General features: G+C 37.2%; 1 protein-coding gene across 1 annotated transcript in view; it reads right to left on the bottom strand.

Moving 5' to 3' along the window:
* Positions 1–19,352, bottom strand: part of UBL3 (ubiquitin like 3) — a 60,034-nt gene extending 40,682 nt beyond the window's left edge. Inside the window, exon 1 of the mRNA XM_079138592.1 lies at positions 18,271–19,352. Within this exon, the coding sequence (XP_078994718.1) occupies positions 18,271–18,297 (27 nt within the window). The 5' untranslated portion in view covers positions 18,298–19,352. The remainder of the gene's footprint in view (positions 1–18,270) is intronic.
* Between the last annotated feature and the right edge of the window lie 6,001 nt (positions 19,353–25,353).

Genomic DNA, 25,353 nt, shown 5'->3' with positions numbered 1-25,353 from the left:
AACACTAAAGATATTTCAGTTGATCCTTTAGCTTATTTACAATTATTTGTTAAATGAATGATGATGCCTTTTGCTCTGTAAGTTTATGGCATGATTATATAAAGTAAACTGCCTCATTTGTAATGCACATAGTGTTTAACAGCACAGTACACCTGCCTAGAATTCTAGAGATGTTGCACTGTCACATAATATGCACGGGAAATAGAATGCTCACCAACTGCCATCAAATTGCTTACAACTCTTCAAGTTTCAGCTTTCTTATCTGTAAACTGGGATGATAATACCTAGCTCATAGCATTACAGGAAATTTTTATTAATATGTGTGAAGCACTCAAAACAGTGCTCACTTGGGCAATCAATACATGGTAACTAAATCATATTTAATTATTGAAAATAACACAAACAAGAAGGCTTAAAGACTTAGGTACCAAAAGGATCCATTATAAAAGACTATGAAACCTGAACCGTGTTTTCATTTATTTACAATTTAATCTGGGTCTGGGCATGTGGCTCAGTCCTAGAGTACTTGCCAAGTATGCTCAAGACTCTGCATCCTGACCCTTAGCACTGCAAAGACAACAACAACAATTTCTTTAATTATTTGCAGATTACTTATCTGTTTGATTACACTAAATTCACCAGAGAAAAAGTCTTCCTTGTGACCTTATATGGGTTTGTTTTATTAAACTAAGTGTATCAAAGAGAAAAAAATGAATTACCTTTCTTGTGATTTATCAAAGCAGTACACATATCAGGACTGAATTTGTATTTACTGTTTATAACTGTACTATGTCATCTCATAATAATCACAGTTCTTAAGTAACTAATCAAATTGCTCATGAAGCCAGATGTAATTGGTAGCTCTGACTTTAAACCTTTGAAGTCAGACTGGGCTATACCGCTTTGCAGATAGTAAGGTCCATCTGGCCATGAAGATAACTCTCCTTTCCAAAGGAATATTCTAACTCTCTTGGTTGAGTTTTCTAACATTTTCTATGTGTATCATTTATTCCACAGATGCTAATAAAAACCTTTTACTTGTATTGCAAGGCCATACAAAAATTTTTACTTTAATCTTATTTATGGTTTATGGTGTTCTACTGATATATAATCTGAATGATCTGATTGCATATAAATTCCTAGAATAGAACTGTTGAGGAACAGTGTCTCTCAAAGAAGCCAAACAAAATTAAGAATTATTTTAAAAGTAGTTACTTGGTGATTTCAACTGGCCTTTTATGCCTTGAGTTAAATTATTTAAACTAGAAGATATAAAAACAGGCTCTCATTCAAGACTTTTGAGAAAGTATTGATGTTCATAATTCTGGTATAATTAACAATACAATACCATCAATAAAATGTTACCTTGGTAAAGATATCTGGCAGGCAAAGTAGCTTATAAACTGGCAAATACTAATCTCAGTAAATAAACTGTACACAAATGTGATTTAAAAAAAAAAAACTAGGTATAAAATTTGTAAATCATTTAAAAATGTTTTTACTTTATTTACTTTTTGGCAGGTGGGAGTAGATAACATATATAATTTAATATAAATAATATAAATTAAAGCATAATTTAAAGCATAAGTTCTTTGAAAAAATCTTGTGTTCTGTAGATTTTTATATAGCTACCACACATGTATTTGCAAACCTAGCATCAGGATAATGCCAAGTACTATCTGGAAGGGAGATTATAAAAGGGAGGGAGATTATAAAAGGTAAGCGCTTTTGTAAAATCAAAGAGATATCAAATGCTCCTGCAAACCTCAAATATATATAAATTCAAACTCCTTTTTATTCTACAGAATTAGAGTAGTCTGGGTTAGGTGAGTTTTTATTGTACTTTGATTTTAGTGGAATCGCTGAACTAAAATTACAGAAAATGTTTAGAATCACTGAAACACCCATATTAGACTACAGAATCCCCATGAGGACTGTATTTTAAAAAGGAAATATGGTACAGATAAAGTATGTGAAAAAGAATACAGCTTCAACCCTTTATAAAAAGGATGAATACCTAAAGGAAAAAAGGAAAAAGAAAATAGGAAGAACTAACTAATCAAGTATACTAAGAGATCACAGAAAGGATAAACATACATTTAACTATGGAGGATATTACATTTATAGCTAAACTACTTCACACGGCATAATTTGATGTTTCCCTTTAAAAACTTTTTAAAAATATTAAATTATTTTATGTGTATTTTATTATTTACCAAATTTATGTAAATTATTGCAAATTAGAAATGTATTGTTATTTTAAAAATATTAAAATTTAAGACAAGGAGGGTCAAATTAGGAAAGTTACTCTTCTAGCTAAAATTAATAATATACATAAAACCAAATATATACTAGATATGTTTTCAAATAGAGTAGAAGAGGATTACAGCCAATGTATCAATTGGGAACACCTTCATTTTATACCTGTGGTTATTTTGATGTATTTCTCAGGTAATTGTATCTCGTGAGAGTCATACAACTTTCGCTTGGGAAGCAAGAAAAGGGGTCTTGCAATTTCAGGGTAGACTATTGTTTCTTTTGTCCATCTTGGGATGGCCACTTGAACTACTTCAAAAGTAGGAAGATTGCAGTTATCTTTTTAGTAGTTCTGAGAAATCAGATACACAAAGCATTTCTTTCAGAAATGACTCAAATGTTGGCATAATTTAAAAAACCAAAAAACAATAATAAGCTTACATCTGCATTCTATTTTATATATAACCTGCAAGTGAACCCAGAATAAAGATTATTTAGAGAAATATCTTCCCATTTCTTTATTTTTCTTGGCTGTCTGTCCAGTGCCAAAGGAGTAAAGCTGACAATACTTTGGGGAATAAAAGAGCCTTTTTCTTGCTTCCCATGCCACATGGGAATCAGACAGCACCTCTGAAAGGCAAGATATTCCAATTTTTAGTAAAACTGTCTTTCTCTGGAAATGGAGAATTTAACAAGAAACAATGTTTCTAAGTAAACCTTAGAGACATCTGAGCATGAACTGAATGGTCACTACTGAACCAATAACTTTACTATTAGGTAACAGAGAAATTTACCTGTGGAAGTTAAAAAGGACCAATTTCAAAACATAAAGTACTACTAATGCTTATCTAGATTATATATAGTAGCAAAGCAAAATAGTTTGATAATTAAAAAAGTGGAGAAGGTAAATACAGACACGAAAATAGAAAAATTAAGGCTTCAAAAAAGTAGACGAAATCTTTCTATACTGAGCAGGTCAAAATGGACAACTAAAAATTATATTGAAAACACTGTTTTGACCACATTGAAATACTTGGCAATGTTTTAAGACCCATATAGACTTCACTGAAGTCCAATACACAAAATGGATTTTAGTCCTATTCTTCCCTGTACAATCTGTGTAGATGAGCACACTGCCTCCTCGAGTTTCTCCTCATATGGCTTCCTTTGACAATCCAACCTTTTTTCTCATTTTCCTATAAGTGTTCCTTTTCTCACTTTTTTTTTTTTTTTTAATGCCTCTGTCCCAAACTGAGGCACTGCACTTATGGGCTATCCTCTCTTCCTTGGTAAATTCATCTAATTTTATACCGATGTTATTTTTTTCTTCAATTGAACACCCATACTCCTATCAGTCCCATCTCCTTTCTTGATGGCTAATTTCATATTCTTACTGGAATTAAGGAGAGATCAAAGATGACCCTCTGATTCCTCTACTACTCACTCTTTTTTTATAAAAGGTAATTCTACAGGTTTGATTACGTCTTTCTATATCATAGTAAACTAAAATCAGAAAAGTTAAAAGAAAAGCTAATGACAGCATAATGACAGAAGCAAAAAATGGATGTGACATTGAGAGGGAAAAAAAGCAGAAAAATCACTAAAAGTAAAACCCAAAGTTTGACAATCTGGGATCATTTGTAATGCAGGTCCCCTCATTGCCCTGACTCAAAAAAAAAAGAAAGAAAGAAAGAGAAAAGTCAAATCTGTGTAGTCTGTTGAGAGAATTAATTATATAAATCACAAAACTGCCATGTAGTTATTTTCATTAAAATTAAATATCACTAATTCAGTTTCTCAGTCATACTAGCCATATTACAAGTTTCTTCAACAGCCATTTGCAACTCATGGCTATCTTACTGCACAACATACAATAAAGAACATTTCAATCATTGCACAAAATTTTACTGGATGGGGTTACAAGGCTAATTCACCATCCTCTGAACATTCCCTATGTACTAAGTACTGTGCTATGTACAAATGAGGCTTCTCTCTGCCCTTAAAGAGCATATAGCTTGTGGGAAAAACAGATAAAAATAACTTACGATTACTAGAGGTAATATTTATGAGACAGCAAAGGAATCTGCATCTCTACACTGAATTCCAGATCACTTAGCTAAGATTTCAGTACCTGTATCTAGCTTCTAAAATCTCCCTTTTTGCAGACTTGCCGTGTTCATTTAGCATTGTGATCATATAGCAACTGATGCTGAGACTCACTACTATCTAGAAACCCCTGGACCATCAGAACCAAAGGTGCTGACATCTGAACAGGATTTTAGTTAGCTCTGTCCCGCTGAAGTTGTTGCTTCAACCGCTGGCAACTCCCTGAAGGAAAACGCCATCCTGGCATTCTAGCTATTATTATTCCCTGGTCCCTCCCAGGAAATACCTTTGCCTGAACCTTTGCTTTTTGTTTAGAGCTTCCAGCATGTGCAACAGGAACTAACCAAGGAGTTAATACTGCAGTTAAGGACAAGTCTCAAGCACAAATGGAACAAGGAGAGGAAAGGCACATTCTAAGCCAAAAGGAAAGGCATTGCAAGGATGAGAGGCATGAAAGTTAACAGAAAGATCTGTGGGTGGTAGGGTTCACTACCACTCAAACATTTCCCACAACAGCAGGAAATAAGGTGGGACTGAAGCCCAACTGCCAAGAGCTTTAATGCCTCCAAGGTAAACAGCTTGATCTAGATTAGTCTGTGAGTGATACGCAGTCATTTTTAAGTAGAGTATTCAGATGATGAGGAAAATAAGTCATCCGATTATTGACACAATCTATCCAGCACATTGGCACACAAAAATGTTTGCTCCTCAAATTTAGTGAGGAAGATGAGACTACTTTTAGATCATACAGAAGAGCAGAAAGCAAAAACCACCAGTAACACAAAAATGTTAAGGACTAAAAAAAAATTAAAAAAAAAATGTTAAGGACTGGTAGAAGAAACAGAAATTGAAAAGAAACAAAGAAATGAAATGAGGTAACAGTCCTTTCTATATAGAACACTATACCCCAAGACAGCTGTGGGCTTGCTCCCCATTTCTTTCAAATTCTTGCACAAATGTGAACATCTAATATATGGTCACAAATGTGGTCACCCTAGTTAAAGCTACACAACACAGGCATACTCTTAAGACTCCCCAGGTCCCTTTTTAAATTGTTTTCCCTCTGTAGTACTTACCATGATCTAATATAATATATATTTATCTTGTTTATTTTATTTAATGGCTGTATCCCTATTGAAGCCAGAATTGGGAACAGGTAGTTAGTGTAGAAATAGGGAATCGGGTCAATTCGAGGAAATGAAGCCATGAAGCCATCTGCCTCTGGAAGTTGGAAACTGCCCCTGGAAGAATGGAACATCAAGGATCTCCGGAGGCCATTGATTACCAAATTTACCTGCCTTTATCAAGGACTGCAAGCCAGGAGCTGCTAATTAATGCCCCCTGGGCCCTTGCCTGCCTGAATTACCTTGGCCCTCCCCCTGCCCATGGCTTCTCACTTAATGCAAAACCAGGCCTAGTCACGTAGGCAGGAAGGAGAGATAAGGGGGGAGAGAACTGGAGAACAAAAGAGAATTTAACCTATAAAAGATGGAGGGTGCGCTCACTTCTTGGGACTTTAGAACATCAGCCATGGCCCCCTTCTCCCTGCCGGGAGAAGTCTGCATTATTACCTTTAAATAAAACCTGCTTAATATGCTTGCCTTGGCGTGCTTCTCTACTGTTCAATCTTCAACATTAGAAGGAGCAGAACTCGTCACCGGTAAATGGCGGTATCACTATTATTTAAATGTAAGAGGTATTGGGAAGGGATCCTGTCTGTTTCATTCACCACTTTACAACAAAGGCTATAAGAGTGCCTTGCATATGGGAGGCACTCAACACATAATTGGTGACTGAGTAAAAATTGTAGAAAAATGAAAAGCAGAATTATTGTATGTAGACTAGTATGTATAAATATAAAATTATATCTAACATGGAAATTCTTTTTGATTTTTTTGAGATCTAAAATTAAAAATGCATAACAGTTCTTTTAAATATAAGAGGCTCAAAAATGTTTTCTTTGAATATAAATTATATATTTGAATACATATTAATGTATTAATTATATATTTGAATACATATTAATACATATTAATAAATTATATATTTGAATACAAATTAATTATAACAGGTCTTTCTGCTTACAGTCATGAAGTAATCAGAGAGATCTACAGCTTGAAAAATCACTCACAATATTTGACAAGCACACAAGAAACCACCAATTCAAGTATTTAAGTCTTATTAAAAGCACCAAATCTCAGATAATACTTCCTTAATTTCCAATAAATTTCCAGTTTCTTTTCTGACAGTTTGGCTATTATTAAAGGTTAAGCAAAGGTAAGAAGCAAAAGTTGAAATATCAGAATATTACTATAAGCATAACCACTTGCTTCAAGATATAACAATGAGGAACTGACAAAGTGAATACTGGCTGAAAGATTAGAGCAGCACAAAAATGCCCACCTAGCCTAGATAACTTCAGGAAAATTAACAACATCATTAAGCTTCACTTACCTCACCAATGAGCAGTTAACAAACTAGCACCTACCTTACCTCATAGGTTTGTTCTGTGAGTTTTTTGGAGGATTAAATCTGTTTTAAGTAATGAGCTTATTTAACATAATGCCTATTAGTCATTTACTCCTTTAATCCACAAACATTTATAAGAGCCTACTATACAAAAATCACCATACTAAATACCATTTAAAGAGGCCAGTGAAAAATATACACCTATCCTCCTGCAAAAGAAGAATGAATTACAAAGCATAAAGAGTGCTACAGAGGTGAATAAGGTCCTGAGAAAGAACCAAGGAAATGAGGTAATCAACTTTAGATGTGGTCAGGAAAAGCAGATGCACAGGAAAGCTAAGAAGGCACTGTCCATGCACACAGGGTATACAGGCACACTGATAAGTGCCCTAGGCAAAGGGTCTCCGTGTGTTCAAAGGCTCAGTCCAGCTGTGGGTAAGAGCCTTCAGCTTGTCTGAGGAACTGAGAGGAACCCAGTGTAAGAGAAGCATATTAAGTTAAATGAGATGAGATCATCGAGATAGGTAAGAACCAGATTATGCAGAACTCTGAAGAGTCATGGGTAAGGATCTGTGATTTCATTCACAAGAATTTATTCTTCAATGGCAACACTCAAGCTACTTCTGGAAAAGGTATTACACGGGAACAGGAATGGAAGTAGGAGACTAATGCAGTAGTCCAGGAAAGACATGGTGCTTGCACTGCAATGGTGGCAGTACGGAGATAAAGAAAAGTTTCTGCAGTCTCTGGGTTAATCAGTAAAGACAATAGCAGACTTATAAAAGCTAAGGGCAGGGATATGGAGAAACCGATTAATCTAAAAACAATTAATGAGCCAGGTGAGGTGGCGCCTGCCTAGAATCCCAATGGCTCAGGAGGCTGAGGCAGGAGGATCATGAGTTCAAAGCCAGCCTCAGCAAAAGAGAGGTGATAAGCAACTCAGTGAAACCCTGTCTCTAAATAAACCACAATAGCTGGGGATGTGGCTCAGTGGTAGAGTGCCCCTGAGTTCAATCTCTGGTACCAAAACAAAAAAGTGAGCCATGGGAAGTAAAAGTATTATAAAGGACAGAGGTGGAAACAACAACAACAAAAAGTAAAATGATTAATTACATGAATTTACATTCATGTAAACCCAAATAATAACAGTATTTTAGGGGCTGGGGAGATAGCTCAGTCGGTATAGTGCTTGCCTTATGAGCACAAGGCCCTGGGTTTGATCCTCAGCACCCAAAAAAAAAAAAAAAAAAAAAAAAAAAAAAGTACTTTAATGTAAAACAGAAATTATCAGATTTAGTTAAAAAAAAATCCAACTACATGATGTTTACAGAGACAAGGTGATAAAAATAATGAAAGGTCACTGTAACAGGGAGATACAATAATAAATTTATTTGCTACTAATAATTTACAAAGTATGTAACGCAAAATTTGAAAGAACTAAAAGAACACATAGACAAGTCCTCAGACAGTTGAAGATTTTAATACAGTCTCTCAACTGAGTGAAGAAAAAAGAAAAAAAGTCAGTAGCAGGCTAAAGGCACCGTGCAGCTCAGTGGTAGAGTGCTTGTTTAGCAGGCATAAGGCCTTAGGTTTGACACATAGCACTGCAAAATAAATTTTTTATAGACAGTAATGATATAGTACATTGAACATAATAAATGATTTAATTGAGATATACATAGCAAATCACACTCAATTTTCTAAAACTGACCATTACAGGAGAAGTCAGCAAATGTGCCCACAATTTATATCATAGGATGAATGGTCCCAGACAACAATAATATTAAACTATCAATAATAAAAGTATAGCTGGGCACGGTGGCACAGGCCTGTAATCCCAGTGACTCAGGAGACTGAGGCAGAAGAATCACAAGTTCAAACTCAACTTCAGCAACTTAGCAAGGTCCTGAGAAACTCAGCGAGACCCTGTCTCTAATAAAATATAATAAAGGGCTGGGGATGTGACTCAGTATTGAAGTGCTCTGGGTTCAACTCCTGGTATCAAAAATTTTAAAAATAAAAGTATAGCTAGAAATCCCAAAGTGCTTAAATATTAAGCTATATATCTCTAAATAACCCAAGGGTCAAAATAGGAATCACACTGAAAATTTTAAAATATTTTGAATTAAATGATAAGAAAAATAATATATACTGTTGGCCCATGAGATCTAGATAAAGTTTCATTTAGAAGGAAATTTCATATACCTAACTGTACACATTAAGAAAAAAAGCAGCCAGCATTTCATGGCACATGCCTGTAGTCCCAGGTACACAGTGACTGAAGCAATTCAGGGCCAGCCTGGGCAACAGGGTAAGAGCCCTATGGTGGGGGCAGGGGATGCAGTAAGTAAAGAAAGAAAGAAGAGGGAAAGGAAAGGAAGGGGAAAAGGCTGATAATTCATGACAGAAGTATCCCTCACAAGCCACTGGAAAAAAGAACAGCAAATTATATTTTTAAAAAGGAAAGAAATAAATGTAAAGGCAGAAACCAAAAGAAAGTAACTTTAAATCTAAAAATTGAGTCTTTGAAAAGATGGAGATAAAAGAGGCACAAATCACCAATAAGCAGAGTCTAAAAGTAGATGTCATTACAGAGTTGATAAAATAAAGAGGATAATAAAAGCATACTATGGAAAACTTATATGAAATGGAAAAACCCTTTTAAAAAAGTAAAATTGGTCAAAATTGACAAAGAAATAGAAAATATGAATAGTCCTATATGTACTGAAGAAACAGAATCAATAATCTGCACAAGAAAATCCCAGATGGCTCCACCAGTGAAAATTTTTGAGCATTTATGGATAAAATGAAATAAATGTTCAAACTCTCCAGAAAATTTAACATTCCCCAGCTCATTTTAAAAGGTCGGCTTAACCTTAATACCTTAATCTGCCAAAGATTTTACAAGAAATTAAATTGCTAGTCGGTCTTTTCCATGAACAAAAATGCAAACATTTTAAATGAATCATAATGAAAAAATGCATAACGAAAAGGCCAGGTTTATCCAGAAAATCAAGGATGCTTTAAAATTAGGAAACGTGTAGCCTCCCTCCACCCACCCATTACCAAAAATTAACACATACCTTTTGGCACAGCATCTACACTGTTAAGAATTTTATCCTTAGAGAATAATCAGATGAGGCACAGGGATATGTTTAAGAATATACATTACACAATTGTTTATAATAGCTTTTAAATGTCTGCTATTGTTTGAACGTGTGCCCCAAAAATTCATGTGTTGGAAACTCAATCCCTAATGTAACAGGATTGAGAAGCAGGACCTTCTAGAAGTGGTCATGGAGGCACTAATGAACCAAGGTCTATCAAGGAGTAGATTAGTTATAGCTCCCTATTCCTCTCACTCAGCCTCCCACTCTTCTTCCTCCCTTCTTCTCTCCTTTACCTTGTGGGTGGTATTCTGTTATAGCATCAGAAAAGAGACTAAGACAATGCTCATGAATATGGAATTAGCATATTTCCACCAGAATCATTTCAAAATTATAACATGGTTCTATACTTGTTTGTAAGGGTGATGTTTATAATTTGTGATTAAATGAAAAAAGCAGGAATATTTCTGAGGCAAAACCAATACATTTACACTAAAGAAAATTAAACATATATCATGAGAACATTTTGTCCAGACACAAGGAATTGCCATCTTAAGTGTATGAGTAAGATATAATGCCAAACTTCAACAATTTTCTTCAAGCAAGAACATTTTCTTCTCAAACTCATCATAAAAATAATAATAAAAATCTAGTCAGAAAAATCACCTGTAGACAACAGACCATAAAGAAAAAGCTACCAGATTTGAATCCATCAATAAAGAATCCGCAGATATAAGCAGTTAAATATGAAGACAAAAGTAAAATGCCCTGAAAGCATAAAATCCTTTGCAAAAATCAATGTGTTATATACTGTTACACATATAAAACGTTCAAAGAGTCCAGGTTAAGGAAAAATTTATTGTGTAACAAATATGTACACAGAGTTTCAACAACTTTAAAGGAAACTCTCTTTAATTTTAGCAATTAGTAAGAAAACCACCCCTTATTAAATCATTCTGATCCAGAGGTAACATGGTATATTATAAGGATGTACAAAATGAGTTTCTTCTCTAATACTGCTACCTCACACTAATCGGCAGTGACTGTCTGCAGTAAGGTGCTGGGGAGGCATCAGAAGCATATGAAGATGTGCTTGAGGGATTTAGCCATGCTGGTTCAGGTATGCAAGCAGGGAAGAGTGCAGAATGTTTATCTCTATGTTATCAGACCCAAACTCCTATCCTAACTATTTTCCTAGCTCTGTGACCTCAAATAAGTTCCTTACCCTCTTTGAACCTAGTCGTGAGAAAATAAAATTAAGCTCTTGATTATCAAATACAATGTCTGAAAGATACAAAAAAGGTCAACAAAAGACCAACAGGTAACAAAGTTTCTCCCAAGGCCACACTACAACTCCAAAATAACTAATAATCTTCTTTCTTTTCTAAGTGAGTACCACTTTTCAACATTTACTTACCCAGTTCCCTTCATTTCTCCTGTCTCCTAAACAAAGATTGTTGAGAGACCTAATTACTAACCCACCTTTACTTCAATCCAGGACTCTCCACTTTCCCTACTAATTTAAATCATTCAGCATGGCCCAAACCCTAGAACTCCTCCCCTTTCCTCTGAGACTCTGCAGGGTTCCCCTGGCAAGTGCTCTTCCTTTAGTGCTGGAAATCACTAAACCCAACTTGTTTTACTACAAATGCATTCCTGGTAGTCTTCACCCAGTGGGTATTAGCAGTTTCTATACTTATGCAGGGTCACTGTGAGGATTAAATAAGATGCTATTGTGTAGAAAATGCCAACTACTTGTCTGATAAATAGCAAGTACACAACAAACATTAATTCTCTCCTCTATGAGCTCCAAGTAAAGCTATCAACATGCAATTTTATTTTTTAAATCATCTACCTAGTCCTTCACTATCTAGAATCTTATGGTGACACTGTGGGCATGGTGATATATTTCTGTAGTCTCAGGGCTGGGTGGGAGGTTGAAGCCAGATGATGGCTGGAGACCAGCAGTTGAAGCCAGTTTGAGCAACATAGTAAGATTCTGTCTCAAAGTAAAAAAGAACAATCTGAGGGACTGGTAGAGCCTGTGCTTAGTATGCACAAGGCCCAGGGTTCAATCTCAAGCATCAAATACACAAAAATAACACCTTATTTCTGCAAAACACTAAGAGCCAGAAAATAAGGCCCACACATAAAAAGAACACTAAGCAACCAAAATAAATATAAGCAAATCCATAAAATAGAGATGCTGCTACTATACTGTAGAGCATTTTACTTTAGTACTCCTAAAAATCCTACTCAGACATCATTCGCTTTTTAACACATACTTCAGAACACTGGTTTCTACACCCACTGCAAATTAGGATCAACAACTGTACATAGAGAAGGATAGGCAGGCATACTGATGACAGACAGAAATAATGCTCAAGGCAAAAGGCAGAAATCGACAAATATCAAACACACAAGTTAAAATGCTCAGAAATCTGAAAGTCACTAATTGAGAAGTCTTGTGGTTTTTAATTTCTTTTATCAAATATCCCAATTATAAAATAAATGAGCACATACCTCCAGTGTATGTGTATTCATTTATAAATCATATATTCCATATGCATATTATAAAACATGCACTAAAACAAAGTAAAAGATAAGAAGTTTTGATTTTTATATTATTTAAACTATTAACTATTTTAAATAGAAATGTTTAAATGTTGTCATCTCAAAAATATTATTACAACTAATGTGTTAAATGAAAGCACTATTATTGAATAAAACCTCTTTATTTAAAAAAAAAAAAACAAAAAACAAACAAAAAAAAAACTTGTTTTCCTAGTTTGCGAAGTTCTATTTTGACACTTGGTTTTAAGAGCTGTGGTCTTAAGTCATAACTGAAAAACCTAGCTCACAAAGATACACAGTTCCGAAAGAGTTGTTTACTATTTCACTAAATTTACTACTTTTCCATTTTATGAAAGCTACCTGATATAAATGTTATTAAAATTTTGTTTGTACAGATTGTCAAATAAAATGTTTTGCTTTTTTTGTGTTTCCAATAAATGGGTTCAAAGTCCAATGGAAGTCTCTTCAAGGAGGATTTTCAATAGATTGGAAATAACTAAACATTCTTTCAAAATGTTCTCTCCATAACATTACTTTCTTCTGAAGATCAGGTACTTTCTTGCTTAGGGTTAAAGAGTCAGTATTGCCTTTAAAGAGAGAACTTAGTGTTTGTTTTCTCAAAAATAGCTACATGGATAACATACTAACTATATAGCCTCTTCTTACGACAGAACAGATCAACATCTAGAACTACCATTTTTTTTAAGAAGTATCATTTTTTGTAATAAAAATATCTAATTCATTTTTGAGTTCTACGACTCAAATTCTTTGACAGGAAACTTCACTTTGCCATCTCAATAAGTATCATAGATTCTGCCTTTTAAAAATATTTTTAAAATAACTACATAATAGAAAAATTGCAAAAACTTTAACTCATGGTGCTGCCATTGGACTGTATGTTACAGAATTCCCACCTCTTCTGTCAGCAAACCACACTCACTGCGACCACCTGAATGTGGATCTAGGAAAATCTCAGAGCCTCCATATGTTAATTCAAAAGTCTGCCTCCACCCTTGGCCTTATGGGCACAAAATAAATAAACAGAAGTTCTGATATTTTTATTCTCACATCTAAATTAACATGCCTTATTTCTAACTGCTGAGAGCATCAGTTATAGATTAAAGAATACTACATTAATAGGTATGCAATAAACACTAATTGAACAGAATTAAATATTATTCAAATGATGGCTCTCTCAGTCACCAAAAATGAGTTAAACCACACATAGTATATTCTATTTACACAATTAAGACAGTAATCCAAAATTGTTAGATAAAGCTGTTTCAAACATAATCTTCATGTATTCAGAAAATTCACTGATTTCTAATAACTCATTACCCAAGGGGTCTACATTACTATCCATTCCACTTCAATTTTCTTCCATAATAAGAGAAATTAAATATCAAAGCATATTTAAGAAATAGATATATCAGTCTCCCAAAATACACTTATGGTTCCATATTATGGAAACTAGTAGAGTTACCAGTATTTTATCATTAATTTAAATAACTTCGCACTCTAATGTTAAATTTTTTTTCATATTCAAATTGACAACAGAAGCAGATATCATACACTTCATAGTTTCTAACAATACAGAACAATACTCCTTCCATAACTAAGACAATAACACTTGATGAGTCAAGAGACCACTCAATAGTTTTTAAATGTCTACTCTGTTTTAGAAAAAATGAAAAATAACAAATAAAAAATACTTATGTCCATAAAAATTTGATACCAGTGTAAGAAAAATGCCCAAAACACTGAAGAAAAATGATTTACAGGAAGGCAGGTGCACTATGGGCTAGAATAAATTAAAACTACTTCACAGATGAAAGGGACATTAACTGGGTTAGAATTCAGAACTGGAAAGAAGATAATCTGTTAATTGGAAAGAAATAATTTGTTTTCTCAATTAAAAAATAGTCTAATTCAAAACATCAAATGTAAGGCACATTCAAGTAAAGCAATTTAGAGAAGCATTCAATTAGAGATATATTATTTGTTAAGATATTCATCTAGTCACACACATATTTGTTATCAGTGCTTAAACTACCTATTAGCTTCACAAAGCCTCCCAACTTAAGACTTGAAATAAAGAGTGCAGCAAAAGAAAGAAAAATAAAAGGGAGCTGTAAGTAAAGAGAAAAATTTTCTGGCATCAAATCTCAATGTACTTTTCTCAATATTAGATTTTTCTATTCTCTGGATTTTTCTCCAGCATGGCATTTTCGCCTGGTATACTCTACATACTACTTTAACTTAGAAAAGTGATAGAAGCTCACTTTGAGAGGAAATTCATTTTAGTATTTCCTGTCCACAAGAGGGCCCCAATATTTCTTCCATGAATGGAAGACAGAATTAAAATTACAATGAAAATATTCTAATATTAAGCATATAAGACATACCAAAATAAACTTGAATTGTCATTATCTCATTTAACCCGATTACAAATTGTTATATCTGCAGTAACTTCTACATTAATTATTTTTAAAGATTCAGAGCTTTGAACTGTTTCATCAACTACAGTGTTTCAAATACAAGCAATGCTTTGCCATTGTCCTCATACAGTTTCTTTCCTAGGTACAGTTTTTAATGTCATAGATATCATAAAGTATAATTTTAGCCCTAAGCCTTCAACAGAATCCCAAATGTTGTATAAGACACTTATAAATAAAAGAATGTATCTCATGATAACTTTCCCAATCCAGAAAGCAAAATTACTGCCTTATCTACTCATTCTTAGGCCTTATTACCAACATCAATGATCAATATCTTCTTACAGAAAACCTATAGCTGCTAACATAAGTCATACTATACTTACAAACAATAAAATACTGCCCACTCATAAACTATGATGTTCGTTCAAAAAAAAGGGAAATGAATCATTTAAAGACAATATATTATAATGATACTATTCAGATACTTTCAGATTTATTTTACTTTGTTACCACACTGAGATGTTAGAAAATCTAGTTCAAACTCAATCATTCTTGGCAAAAGAAAAACCAGCATTTCATGTAAACACACTTATAATATTCATAGACATTAAAGAATGCTGACTGGAATAGTACCAACTGCAGATTATTTTTTAGGAGTACTACAAATCCACTTACTACACAGGACCCCCTTCGAACAACTAAGTACAAATTATAAAAAGTGAGACTCCTTATAGTAAACACAAAAAGTGAACGCTTAAAAACAATTTTAAACGAGTTGCATTTACAAAACAAAAACAGATGCTAAAAACAATCGATTTTAAAGTAACAATCATGGTCATAAGAAGACTTTACCAAAAATATCAATTGATTTAGCAATTACTGTAGCTCAAGAAAGAACTAATGCTAATGAAAACATGACAGGGTCACTGCCCCACCCCAGCTCCTGGATAGGATTTCCTGTGGAGCTGATGAGCACCACTGAAATGTTAAGAGCGTAACATTTGTTTCTAAATAATACATACTAGCTGTCAACACTTAGAAAGCATAACATTTTAGTGCACCTAGCAAAAAAAATGTCTACATTCACACTTGCAAGATTAGAGGACTGAAACAGCATGGATCCTAATCGATTTAGTTAGGCTGTAAGGGAAATAATAGTTTGTGGAAAGATGTGGGAGTGGTGAGACCACTTTTCAAATTCAGAGTGGTTAACTGTTCTCACTTTAAGTCATAAATGTGAACTCAATTGTCAATTATTGGTATGAAGAACTGAACAAATAAGAACCATTTAATCAACTATTTCTAATCAATTATTATTATATTTCAAAAACTTGGGAATTCTAAGCATATATCCAATGAAGGCACTTCTTAAGCAAAGATGCAAAATAAGTAATATCAGAAAGGTTTAAAAGACTTTCACAAAGAAAAACATCTTAACCTCCAACAAGTCAAACCTGAGACCAAAATACTCAACAATCTAACCTGTTTGCACCTCAGTACATCACAGCATCACTGGGGCATTATATGTTTATTACATAATACTGCTTTGCCCTTGCATATCACCTTTAATCAAGCGATCTCAAAGCACCACAGAATCATCAAGGCCTAACATACAGTCTAAAACAGATAAGTAGTTACATTTCATAATTATAGCTATTAATAAAACCTTGCCCCTATTCCCCAGGCCGCTGATCCCAACATTATCCTACAGTTCCTCTTTCTGACTTAAGACACAGCATTTCCCAAGTCATCTCAATTTGTCACTGATGCTACGCACATTCAAGCTTTTCATCATCATTGGGCCTAAAGAAAGTAGTGGCTCTGTTTAATGACACAAATTGATTTCATTACAACTTCTGTGACAGAATAAATGGTACTTAGGTGAATATCTTGCCTTGTACATGATGATATAAAATGGTGGCTTTAGAGAAAGCAAATCTTTGCCAGAAGCGATGAACCCACAGATCACTCATCACACAGGGGAAACAGCATTTCCAAGCACAGTTTAGAGACCTCTCCAGGCAACTTCAAGAGCAATGTAGAGGAAACTATGTCAGTCACTCTTACCAGGCAGGAGACTATTCTCTTGTGGGCACACCAGGAGGGAAGGGAAAACTAAAAGGACAATGCACGAGTTTTAAGACTCAGGAAGGAAAGTGTAAGGGCTGCGGTGTGGCCACCCCAGAGACAGAACACAGTGGTTCCTTTGCATTTAAATAGCACATTAAATGTGAAAGCAAACCTAAGCAAATGTCTTTAAACCAAGGTCAAAATACACCATTGAGAGTCCAATTTTTCTTATTTTAAGACGTATAAGGGAGGTTTCCTCCTACAGAAATATTTAACATTTTAAAATTTCATCATCAGCAAAGTTCAATTTTGTTTTTTCACTGGATACAAAAGCGCTCAAATGTCAACTAAAATACGTGAACACCATTACTTTAACTTCAATTCTTTCATAAATAGGATTATTCATCTTCCTGTTAATTGCATTATGTTTGTCCTTAGGACTCCAAAGTGTAATTTCACACTCCCACAAACCCACCTCGCCGCACGGAAAGGCTACACAGTAACTGTAGTCAAGATTCAAAACCTTCGCCTTTATAAACCAAAGTGCAATAAACAAGATACTTTCTGTTTCAAGTTCTCAATACTCAGTAGTTAAGGTTCAATAACGTGCTTTAAAATATCCGTCGCTAAAAAGCTCGGAATAGTCGTTTAAAAGTACCGATATACGGTCAGCCTAGATTTGAGAAAATGCCCAAACAACTTAAAATGTGTATGCTGCCCTTCTTGTTCACCAAGGCAGTCCAAAAAGCTCAAAGCAATATACTAGCATACTTTTTTCTTCAAGAGTTCCCTGCTCTTGAAAAACATCAGTTATGGTCCTACGCATTAATGATCTCATATCTGTCACAGAGCAAGATTCCGGTTTCCTTGTCTACCTGGGTTTCCAGCGAGGACGCCCGTCCTCAGCTCTGCCCACTGTCACTGACGTTTTCAGAAGCGTTAAAATCCAAGTGTTCAGAGGCTTCTAGCAAACAGGGAGATGTATTCTCCACTTCAAGCCCCCGCTACATTTCCCTATTTCCCCGCTGTGCTCAATGACTTAGAAAAGAGCCAAACGAGAAAACCTATATTAAAAACAGTACTTTCTAAAAGGGGGAAATCAGAAGCTCCAACTTCTCCAAACCTTCTCCAAAAGCACGGCGGCTTTTCGACAGTCCCCAGCAAACCACTGCCCCACGCCTGCGTCCTTTCCGATTAAAAAAGATTAGAAACCACAATTAAATCAGAGTGTCATAACATCGTTCACTTACCATATCCGCCGGGACATTGCTGGACATCTTGCCGTTTGAGATATACCCAGATGTTTACGCAGAAAACAAACAAAAAAGAAGTCTTCAAGCTACAGAAATAAACCTTCACAATTTTTGATTGGTTCGTGATGTGCTTTCCAAAAAAAAAAAAAAAGTAATAATAAGTTATTTCGGAGTCAAAGTGCCGGCCTGGCCAAGGTTCTGTGTGAAGAGGAACAATCCCCAGGAGCTGTGCGGCCAGAGCCAGAGGAAACTCTCGGGACAGCAGCGGGAGCCCCCGTCGTCGTCGCCGTCGTCAGCAGCAGCAGCAGCAGCAGCCCCAGGACCGGCCGCGCCAGGTGGACCGAGCCGAGTGACACACGGACATGGAGCGGGGTGGGAGGGGGTTAAATCCGCCTTCCTCCTTTCCAGCCCCAGCAATGATTCACACTCGCTCCCGAGTCAAGTCCTCATTAAGCAGGAGAAAAATGCCCCGGCGTGAATGTTCATAGATAACTATGTAGCTACACATCGACGCGTGAGCAGTGCGTGGCCGCGAGCTGTGGTCGGCGCCGGCCGCGCACCCTCGCCCAGGAGCCGCGCGCAGGAGGCGGCTCAACTCGCGCCGCCGGGGCGGAGAGCCGGACCGCGGAAACCCGCGCTCAAGGGCATTTAACTAGTTGGGAGCCAAAGCGAAAGCCGGGGACGGAGACCCGGGGCGACGATCGCGGGACGCTCGAGGCGGGCAGGACACCCCACGGCCCCTCCGGGCTCAGGCCGCGGGCACCTCGGGACAGCAGCTGAGGTCGGGGCGCATCGTCTCCGGCTCCTCGGGGCTCCTCCGCTGCCTCCGCCTCCCCCGTCTCCGCCTTCCCCTCCCCTCGCGAGCTCTGGCGACGCCGACTTCAGCTGGTCCCCGGAAGCGGCCGGGTCCTCCCTCTTCTCAACCCAAGAATGGTTCCCTCTCAGAGCTCTGTGTCTCCTCCTCCTCCTCCTCCACTTTTCAGTTCCACACGCCGCAGCCGCCTGTCATCACCTCTCAAACCAACATGGCGGCGGCGGCGGCGGCTGCCTCAGCGCGAGTAGGGGACACGGGGAGAGCGCCCCCCCGCAGCCACCGCCCCCGCCTTCACTCCCTCCCACCGCGGACACCAAGTGCGTCACTACGGAGACCACCCTCGAGCATCATGGGAAGTGTAGTATACGCGGGTGGGGGGAAGGGGCCGCCGAACGCGTCCTCGTCGACTCCAAAACCACGCCCCCTAGCAACAGTTGCTAGAAAAGGAAAGCTCCCTTTCCTTGCTTTAGCTCAGCTACTGCTCCGGAGTTAGGAGATACCTGCTGTCACGAGTACTGTGATCCTGCGAATTGTTAGGGGAAGATAATTCTGCTCAGAGAAATCCCCTTTTGCACAATATGCACACAGTTAAAACATGGTATGTCTCCAAAGAGAAGCGTTCGTTTTAATTACAGCACTCTCTCCACATCCTGCAATCTCAAACCATTTTGTAGAGTGATTTCATCTAGGTCTCTTCAACACTGCATTTTGAAGAGCAGAAGCAATCATTGATTTCCAATAAGGTCATAGAAGTTCAACAGGAACAAGGATCTCATTAAGCAGTGAGAATGTTTGAACATATGTTTCTTGAAGAGCAGGACCATAAAGCTACAATCTAGTTAATTGAAAATTACCAAAAACTGTATTAGACACAATAGTGTTATCATGGCAAATCTATATCAGGAAATAGCTACTACAAACTGTATTGGATTCACCAGTTTTTCAGGCTGGCCTCTAATTTCTGTTTAATTCATAATGTTATTGAATAATGTCGTTGTTGAGAGATTTAGGTGGAAAATATATCTACCTCAGATTTAAGAACAAAATATAGGAGCCAAAATTGTCTGTCTGAATCCTTATTCAGATCTTAGTCCTTTAGAAAGGGTAATCTCAAAAAGGCACCTGTATAAAAAAATGCCAAGGGATTCAGAACCTAGAAGCCACCTGTCCAACCTACAGCTGTGTGACCTCATCTGTAAAGCAGTCTTGCCTACCTTTCAGGTGTAAAGTAGGGTCACTTGTGAGGATGAGTTCATGCACGGGAAATAAATCACTGTAAATAACAATGCATCATTTGATGTGAAATGTTACTCCCTCTCTCATTCAGCAAACAAATGTTCCATGCACTCTGCTAGGCACTGGGAGTTTTAAAATGAATGATCCTGTGAGTGCACTTAGGGAGATCATTGTCTGAGAGACTGTCATTCCCCACAGCAGTCTCTCCAGTCAGGTTTGTCTCATCCCATGGAAACTCACAGGAGTGAGTGATCTGACTGGATAAATTCCAAACACTCCTAGGGGCCTATATCACCCTGAGGAGGACAGATCAAATTCCTAAAGAATCCCAATGGTAGAGGAAACAAGAGGCCTGGTCTCGTTATGATCCGGCTTCAGGATTTGAGTCTATAGTTCTGTGATTTTCCAGGGCCTCTCCATGTTCAGCAACCACCAAACCTCTCTACCCCTCTACCAGCACTCCAGAAAATCATGGCAGTTGAGAATGCTTCTAGTAACTAAAAACATGGGAACACAGTTTGAAGGTACTCACTTAACATCAGTCCTCCTCCCCACCCCTTACCCCAACTTTTTGCCTGCCCTGGCCATGGCACTGCTGGGCCTAAATACCATGGCAAGTAGAATGGCAAGATGCATAAGTCAGCAGGATATATCAAAACACCAAATCACCCTTTCTCTGATGCTTTCCACCAATCTACCAGGGACATAATGACCACACACTGCCAGCCCAAGACCTTGGCATTTCTGCCACACGATACTGTTGTTTGCTACAGTTACCTCTACAAAAGGCCACATCTTTCAGAACTAAGGACACAGAACCTAGCTGTGTTTCCAATTTCTTTTCTAGGAGAGGCTGAGACATTATTCTCAATAAACCTCATTATAACTTCTCTCCTTCACAGTTAAAGCATGAAGGAACATTATTGAACACAACTGCAGATTTTTCTACTCTCTTCCTTTTACTCTCCTCTTCCTGGCTCAGGAGGATGAGATGGGAGACTGCAGAAAGAAGCCCAGCTGTCCACAGCAGGGGAGGGTAACATCTTCTCCATACCAAGAATCTACTGTCAGCATCAGTTGGAAGGAAGTGAATGACACAGCATTTTTGTTATGGAAAAATAACTTCACACGAAATCGAAAACCTGGCTCTGCCACAAATTAGTTGTGTGACCTTTGCCAAACACTTTGCTCCTCTGAGCCTCAATTTCTTCATCTGAGAAGCTTGAATTAAATCTCTAAGGGCCCTTTGAAGAACCTGTGAGTGTCAAGTTCTAGAAAAATAGTGCATGACACCCATAGCCTTTTAAAAATAGATCCCCCAAGTGACTACTTGGGGTACAAAAGGTTTGGGGGGATGGGAATTAACGGGATAAGGAGAATGATATAAAACTAGATTATGGTGGTGGTTACCCAACCATAAATATTCTAGAGACCATTGAATTGTGTGCTTTAAATGGGCAATATATTTTATAAATTGTGGCAAAATACATGATAAAAACTTACCGTCTTGTTGGGCCTGGTCATGCACTGAGCAGGCTGAAGCAAGATCACAAGATTGAGGATAGCCTCAGCAATTAGTGAGACCCCAAGCAAGTTAGGAAAACCCTGTCTCAAAATAAAAATATAAGAAAGGTTAGGGCTGTAGTTCAGTGGTAAAGAGCCTTGAACTTGATCCTCAGTACAAAAAGAAAAAGAGAAAAAAATACCATCCTAAACTTTTTTAGGTGTACAGTTCAGTGACATTAAGTATATTGTTGTAGAACTATCACCACCAACCATCCAGAACTCTTAGTCTTGCAAAAGTAAAACTGTACTCACGAAACATCTCTCCTTCCTTCCCCCACACAGCAAACATCATTCTACTTTCTGTTTCCAAATTTATTCACTATGCTAGCTAGGTACCTCATATGAGCGAAATCATACAGTGTTTGTCTTTTTGTGACTGGTTTATTTCACTTAGCATAATGTCTTTGAGGTTCATCCATTTTGGAACATGTATCAAAATCCCCTTCTTTTTTAAGGCTGAATAATATTCTATTATATTCGTATAAGTGATTAGACACCTGGGTTGCTTTCTTTTATAATATATAAATTGTATTTCAATAAAGCTCTTTCAAAAAATATCTCTCCCATCTGCCCTGGAAAGGGTCTATAATGATTTCCATCTTAGGATCATTCCTTAAGTGTCTTCTCAAGAAAACTTGTGAATTTAAAGTAGATGGAAGCGTTACTTTCTGTGAAACCAGTAACCTTTTATCAGGTATTTCCTTAGCAAATTATCTCACTATGTCATCTATTATTGTTTACGAAGTATCAGGATATATGAAAATGCTACAAGAGGCAGAAAAAGGATGCAACAATGCCTGATGGGGGACCCAAGGACACACCCTGCACTGTGGGGACCGGGCAGTGTCATAAACTTGAAGATGGCCGTGGCTACTTCCATCTGGTTTTGCCCAAGGTTATCTGGTCTACAGGTGTCCATAATCCCAGGTACAGTCTGAGATTTCCTAACAAAGAGCAGTGGGCAGCTAGCATCCAGTGTGTCGCAGGGTCAGGGCCCCAATGTGATGATAAGCACAACCCTAGCAACACCTAAAATTCTTAAGCCAAGGGTCTTCTTTGCAACCAAGGAGTCACTTCAAAGGTTTACCATGTTTAATCGTACTATACTCATGCAGCATAATGACTGACCCAAAACTCACAGACATAAGGTACTCTTAGAATTCAGAAGTCTTTTTCCATCCTGTTAGAAAAAATAAAAAATAAATTATCAGGGCTTTCCCTAGCTCAGAACTTCTCAGTGGCTCCCATTGCTGTCAGAGGAAATAAAACCACTCATCCTAAATCACAAAGCCCGGGGTGGTTTGCCTCCAGTTTCCCTCTTCAGACCCCAGTTCTACTTCATCTCTCAAGCAGCCACCTGAACTTCAGTACTTCCCCTCCCGAGACCCCTCCAGCCTGGAGTCTTGGTCCATATGTTCCCTTCCTGACCATCCACCTGTTCACCTGGACTTAACCTGCTTAAACTCCACACACCTTAAGGCTGAGTTGGTTTTATTTCCCATGCAGGAGAAGGTGCTGTCAAAGTGCCTGGTTTTATTCCTACAGTAGTGTTTATTAACTCATCACTTGATTTTTTTTTTTTTCACCTAATTTATTACTGCCTTTGAGCAAAGTGGGAGGGCATCTTGGGACAGACTCAGACCACATCAAGGACAGGTGGATGTTGTAGTTACTAAATAAATGTAAAGGTGGCAGGGAAGGCAATGTAATATGATTATTCCTTAAACCACTGAAACTGTGGCCACAAGTCACCTTTACAAACATACAATGGTGTAAACCGGCCAGTCTTAAAAATTCACAGGACACCAGAAACGTAATTCTTATATGTTTGTCTCCTGCTAATGCTTTACAATACTTTTCTCCCTGATCTGATCCCACATTTTGAGGGGTGGTGCTACTGGAAATTGAACCCAGTGACTCTGAACCCACAGAACTACATCCCCCAGCCCTTTTTATTTTACTTTGAGATAGAGTCTCCCTAAGTTGCCCAGACAGGCCTCAACTTTCGATCCTCCTGCCTCAGCCTCCTGAGTAGCGGGGATTACAGATGTGTACCACCATGACCAGCCTGACCTCTTTTTGCCTATATAATGGGGTCACTGAATCATCCAATGCTGGAACTGGAAAGAAGTATAGAAATAATATCATCTCCATCTTTTTCTTTTTAACAAATGAGGAAATAAAGTCTTCTGGAGAAGCAGCCACATTTTCTTTTAATTTTGAAATGTACATGAAAATGAGTTTTCTCTAAGATGTTCCAAGAAACTAAAAGAATCATTCCTAGCAGCATTATGTAATTATTGAATTATTATATAATTTATGTTAAATCATGATAAATATGCCAAAAAGTATAGAATTTATGGCCAAATTAGTATCATAAAGCATAGTCATTATTCTTGGTTTTTATTGCCATAGAAATCAGCCCACAATTTAAAAAAAACTAATGTCAAAAGTAATCAAACTATCCAAAATTTTTAAAATTCTATTTAAGTGTTATATTTTCATCAGAGTAAGCAAGTTAATTTTCCTTAACATTAATCTTCACTTAGTGTGAACTCTCAAATCTATTTATCTTGTACCCCAATAACTTCTAGCATGGTCATGGCATATATTTTTGGTTTTTGTGATTTCTGTTTTTGATTGACCCATAATTACCCTACATGCTCAAGTTGTGTATCTCTGTATTCACCAAGAAAGATAGTAACACTACATATTGAACATTATATTAATATTTAATAGAGCAACATAAATAATTAAGAAGCCTATAATCCCAGTGGTTTGGGAGACTGAAACAGGAGAATCATAAGTTCAAAACCAGCCTCAGGAACTTATGGAGGCCCTAGGGACTTAGTGAGACCCTGACTTTTTGAAGGGCTGGGCATGTGGGTCAGTGGTTAAGCACTCCTAGGTTCAATCCCTGTTATAAAAATAATAATAATAATAATAATAATAATAATAATAAACAGCAGAATCGGAAAGAAGTTTCTCCACAGCCTCAAGTTTGCTCTCTTCCACACTGGCAGGAAGGTTACCACTGTTGGAGAATAAATTTTGCCAGAGAGGCCTCTGTCACTGCTGATTCAGCTCCAGGTCAGGCCTTATTCAACAAGCACCCACATGGTTGGATTTCATGGTCATGTTTCCTAAAATGAATAGCCAGTGAGCATCACCTCTTCTAGCACACAGACTAGAAGCTTCAGGAAAGAGCTGGGCCCTGCCTGTCTTACTGGGGTAGCAATAATATAAGGAACCAATTAGCCCATTTAACTTGCCCTTTAGTCTAGAATGCCAGGAGACTTCATGTCAGATTACCAGCTCATCGTTTTTGGAGGTTTCAGACAGGATTAATTTATCACAATGACAACCTTTGACTTAATGCCATTGAGAAAAGAGATGGCCTGAAATGAATTTAAATAGATTGGAGAGTGAGAGCAAGAGAATATAGGGTGAGTGCTGGCTGGAAA

The sequence above is a fragment of the Sciurus vulgaris genome (assembly GCF_902686455.1).
Source record: "Sciurus vulgaris genome assembly, chromosome: 4".
NCBI classification, from domain to species: Eukaryota; Metazoa; Chordata; class Mammalia; order Rodentia; family Sciuridae; genus Sciurus; species Sciurus vulgaris.
Note: the sequence above shows the minus strand (reverse complement) of the source record. Positions and strands in the feature narration are given on the sequence as shown.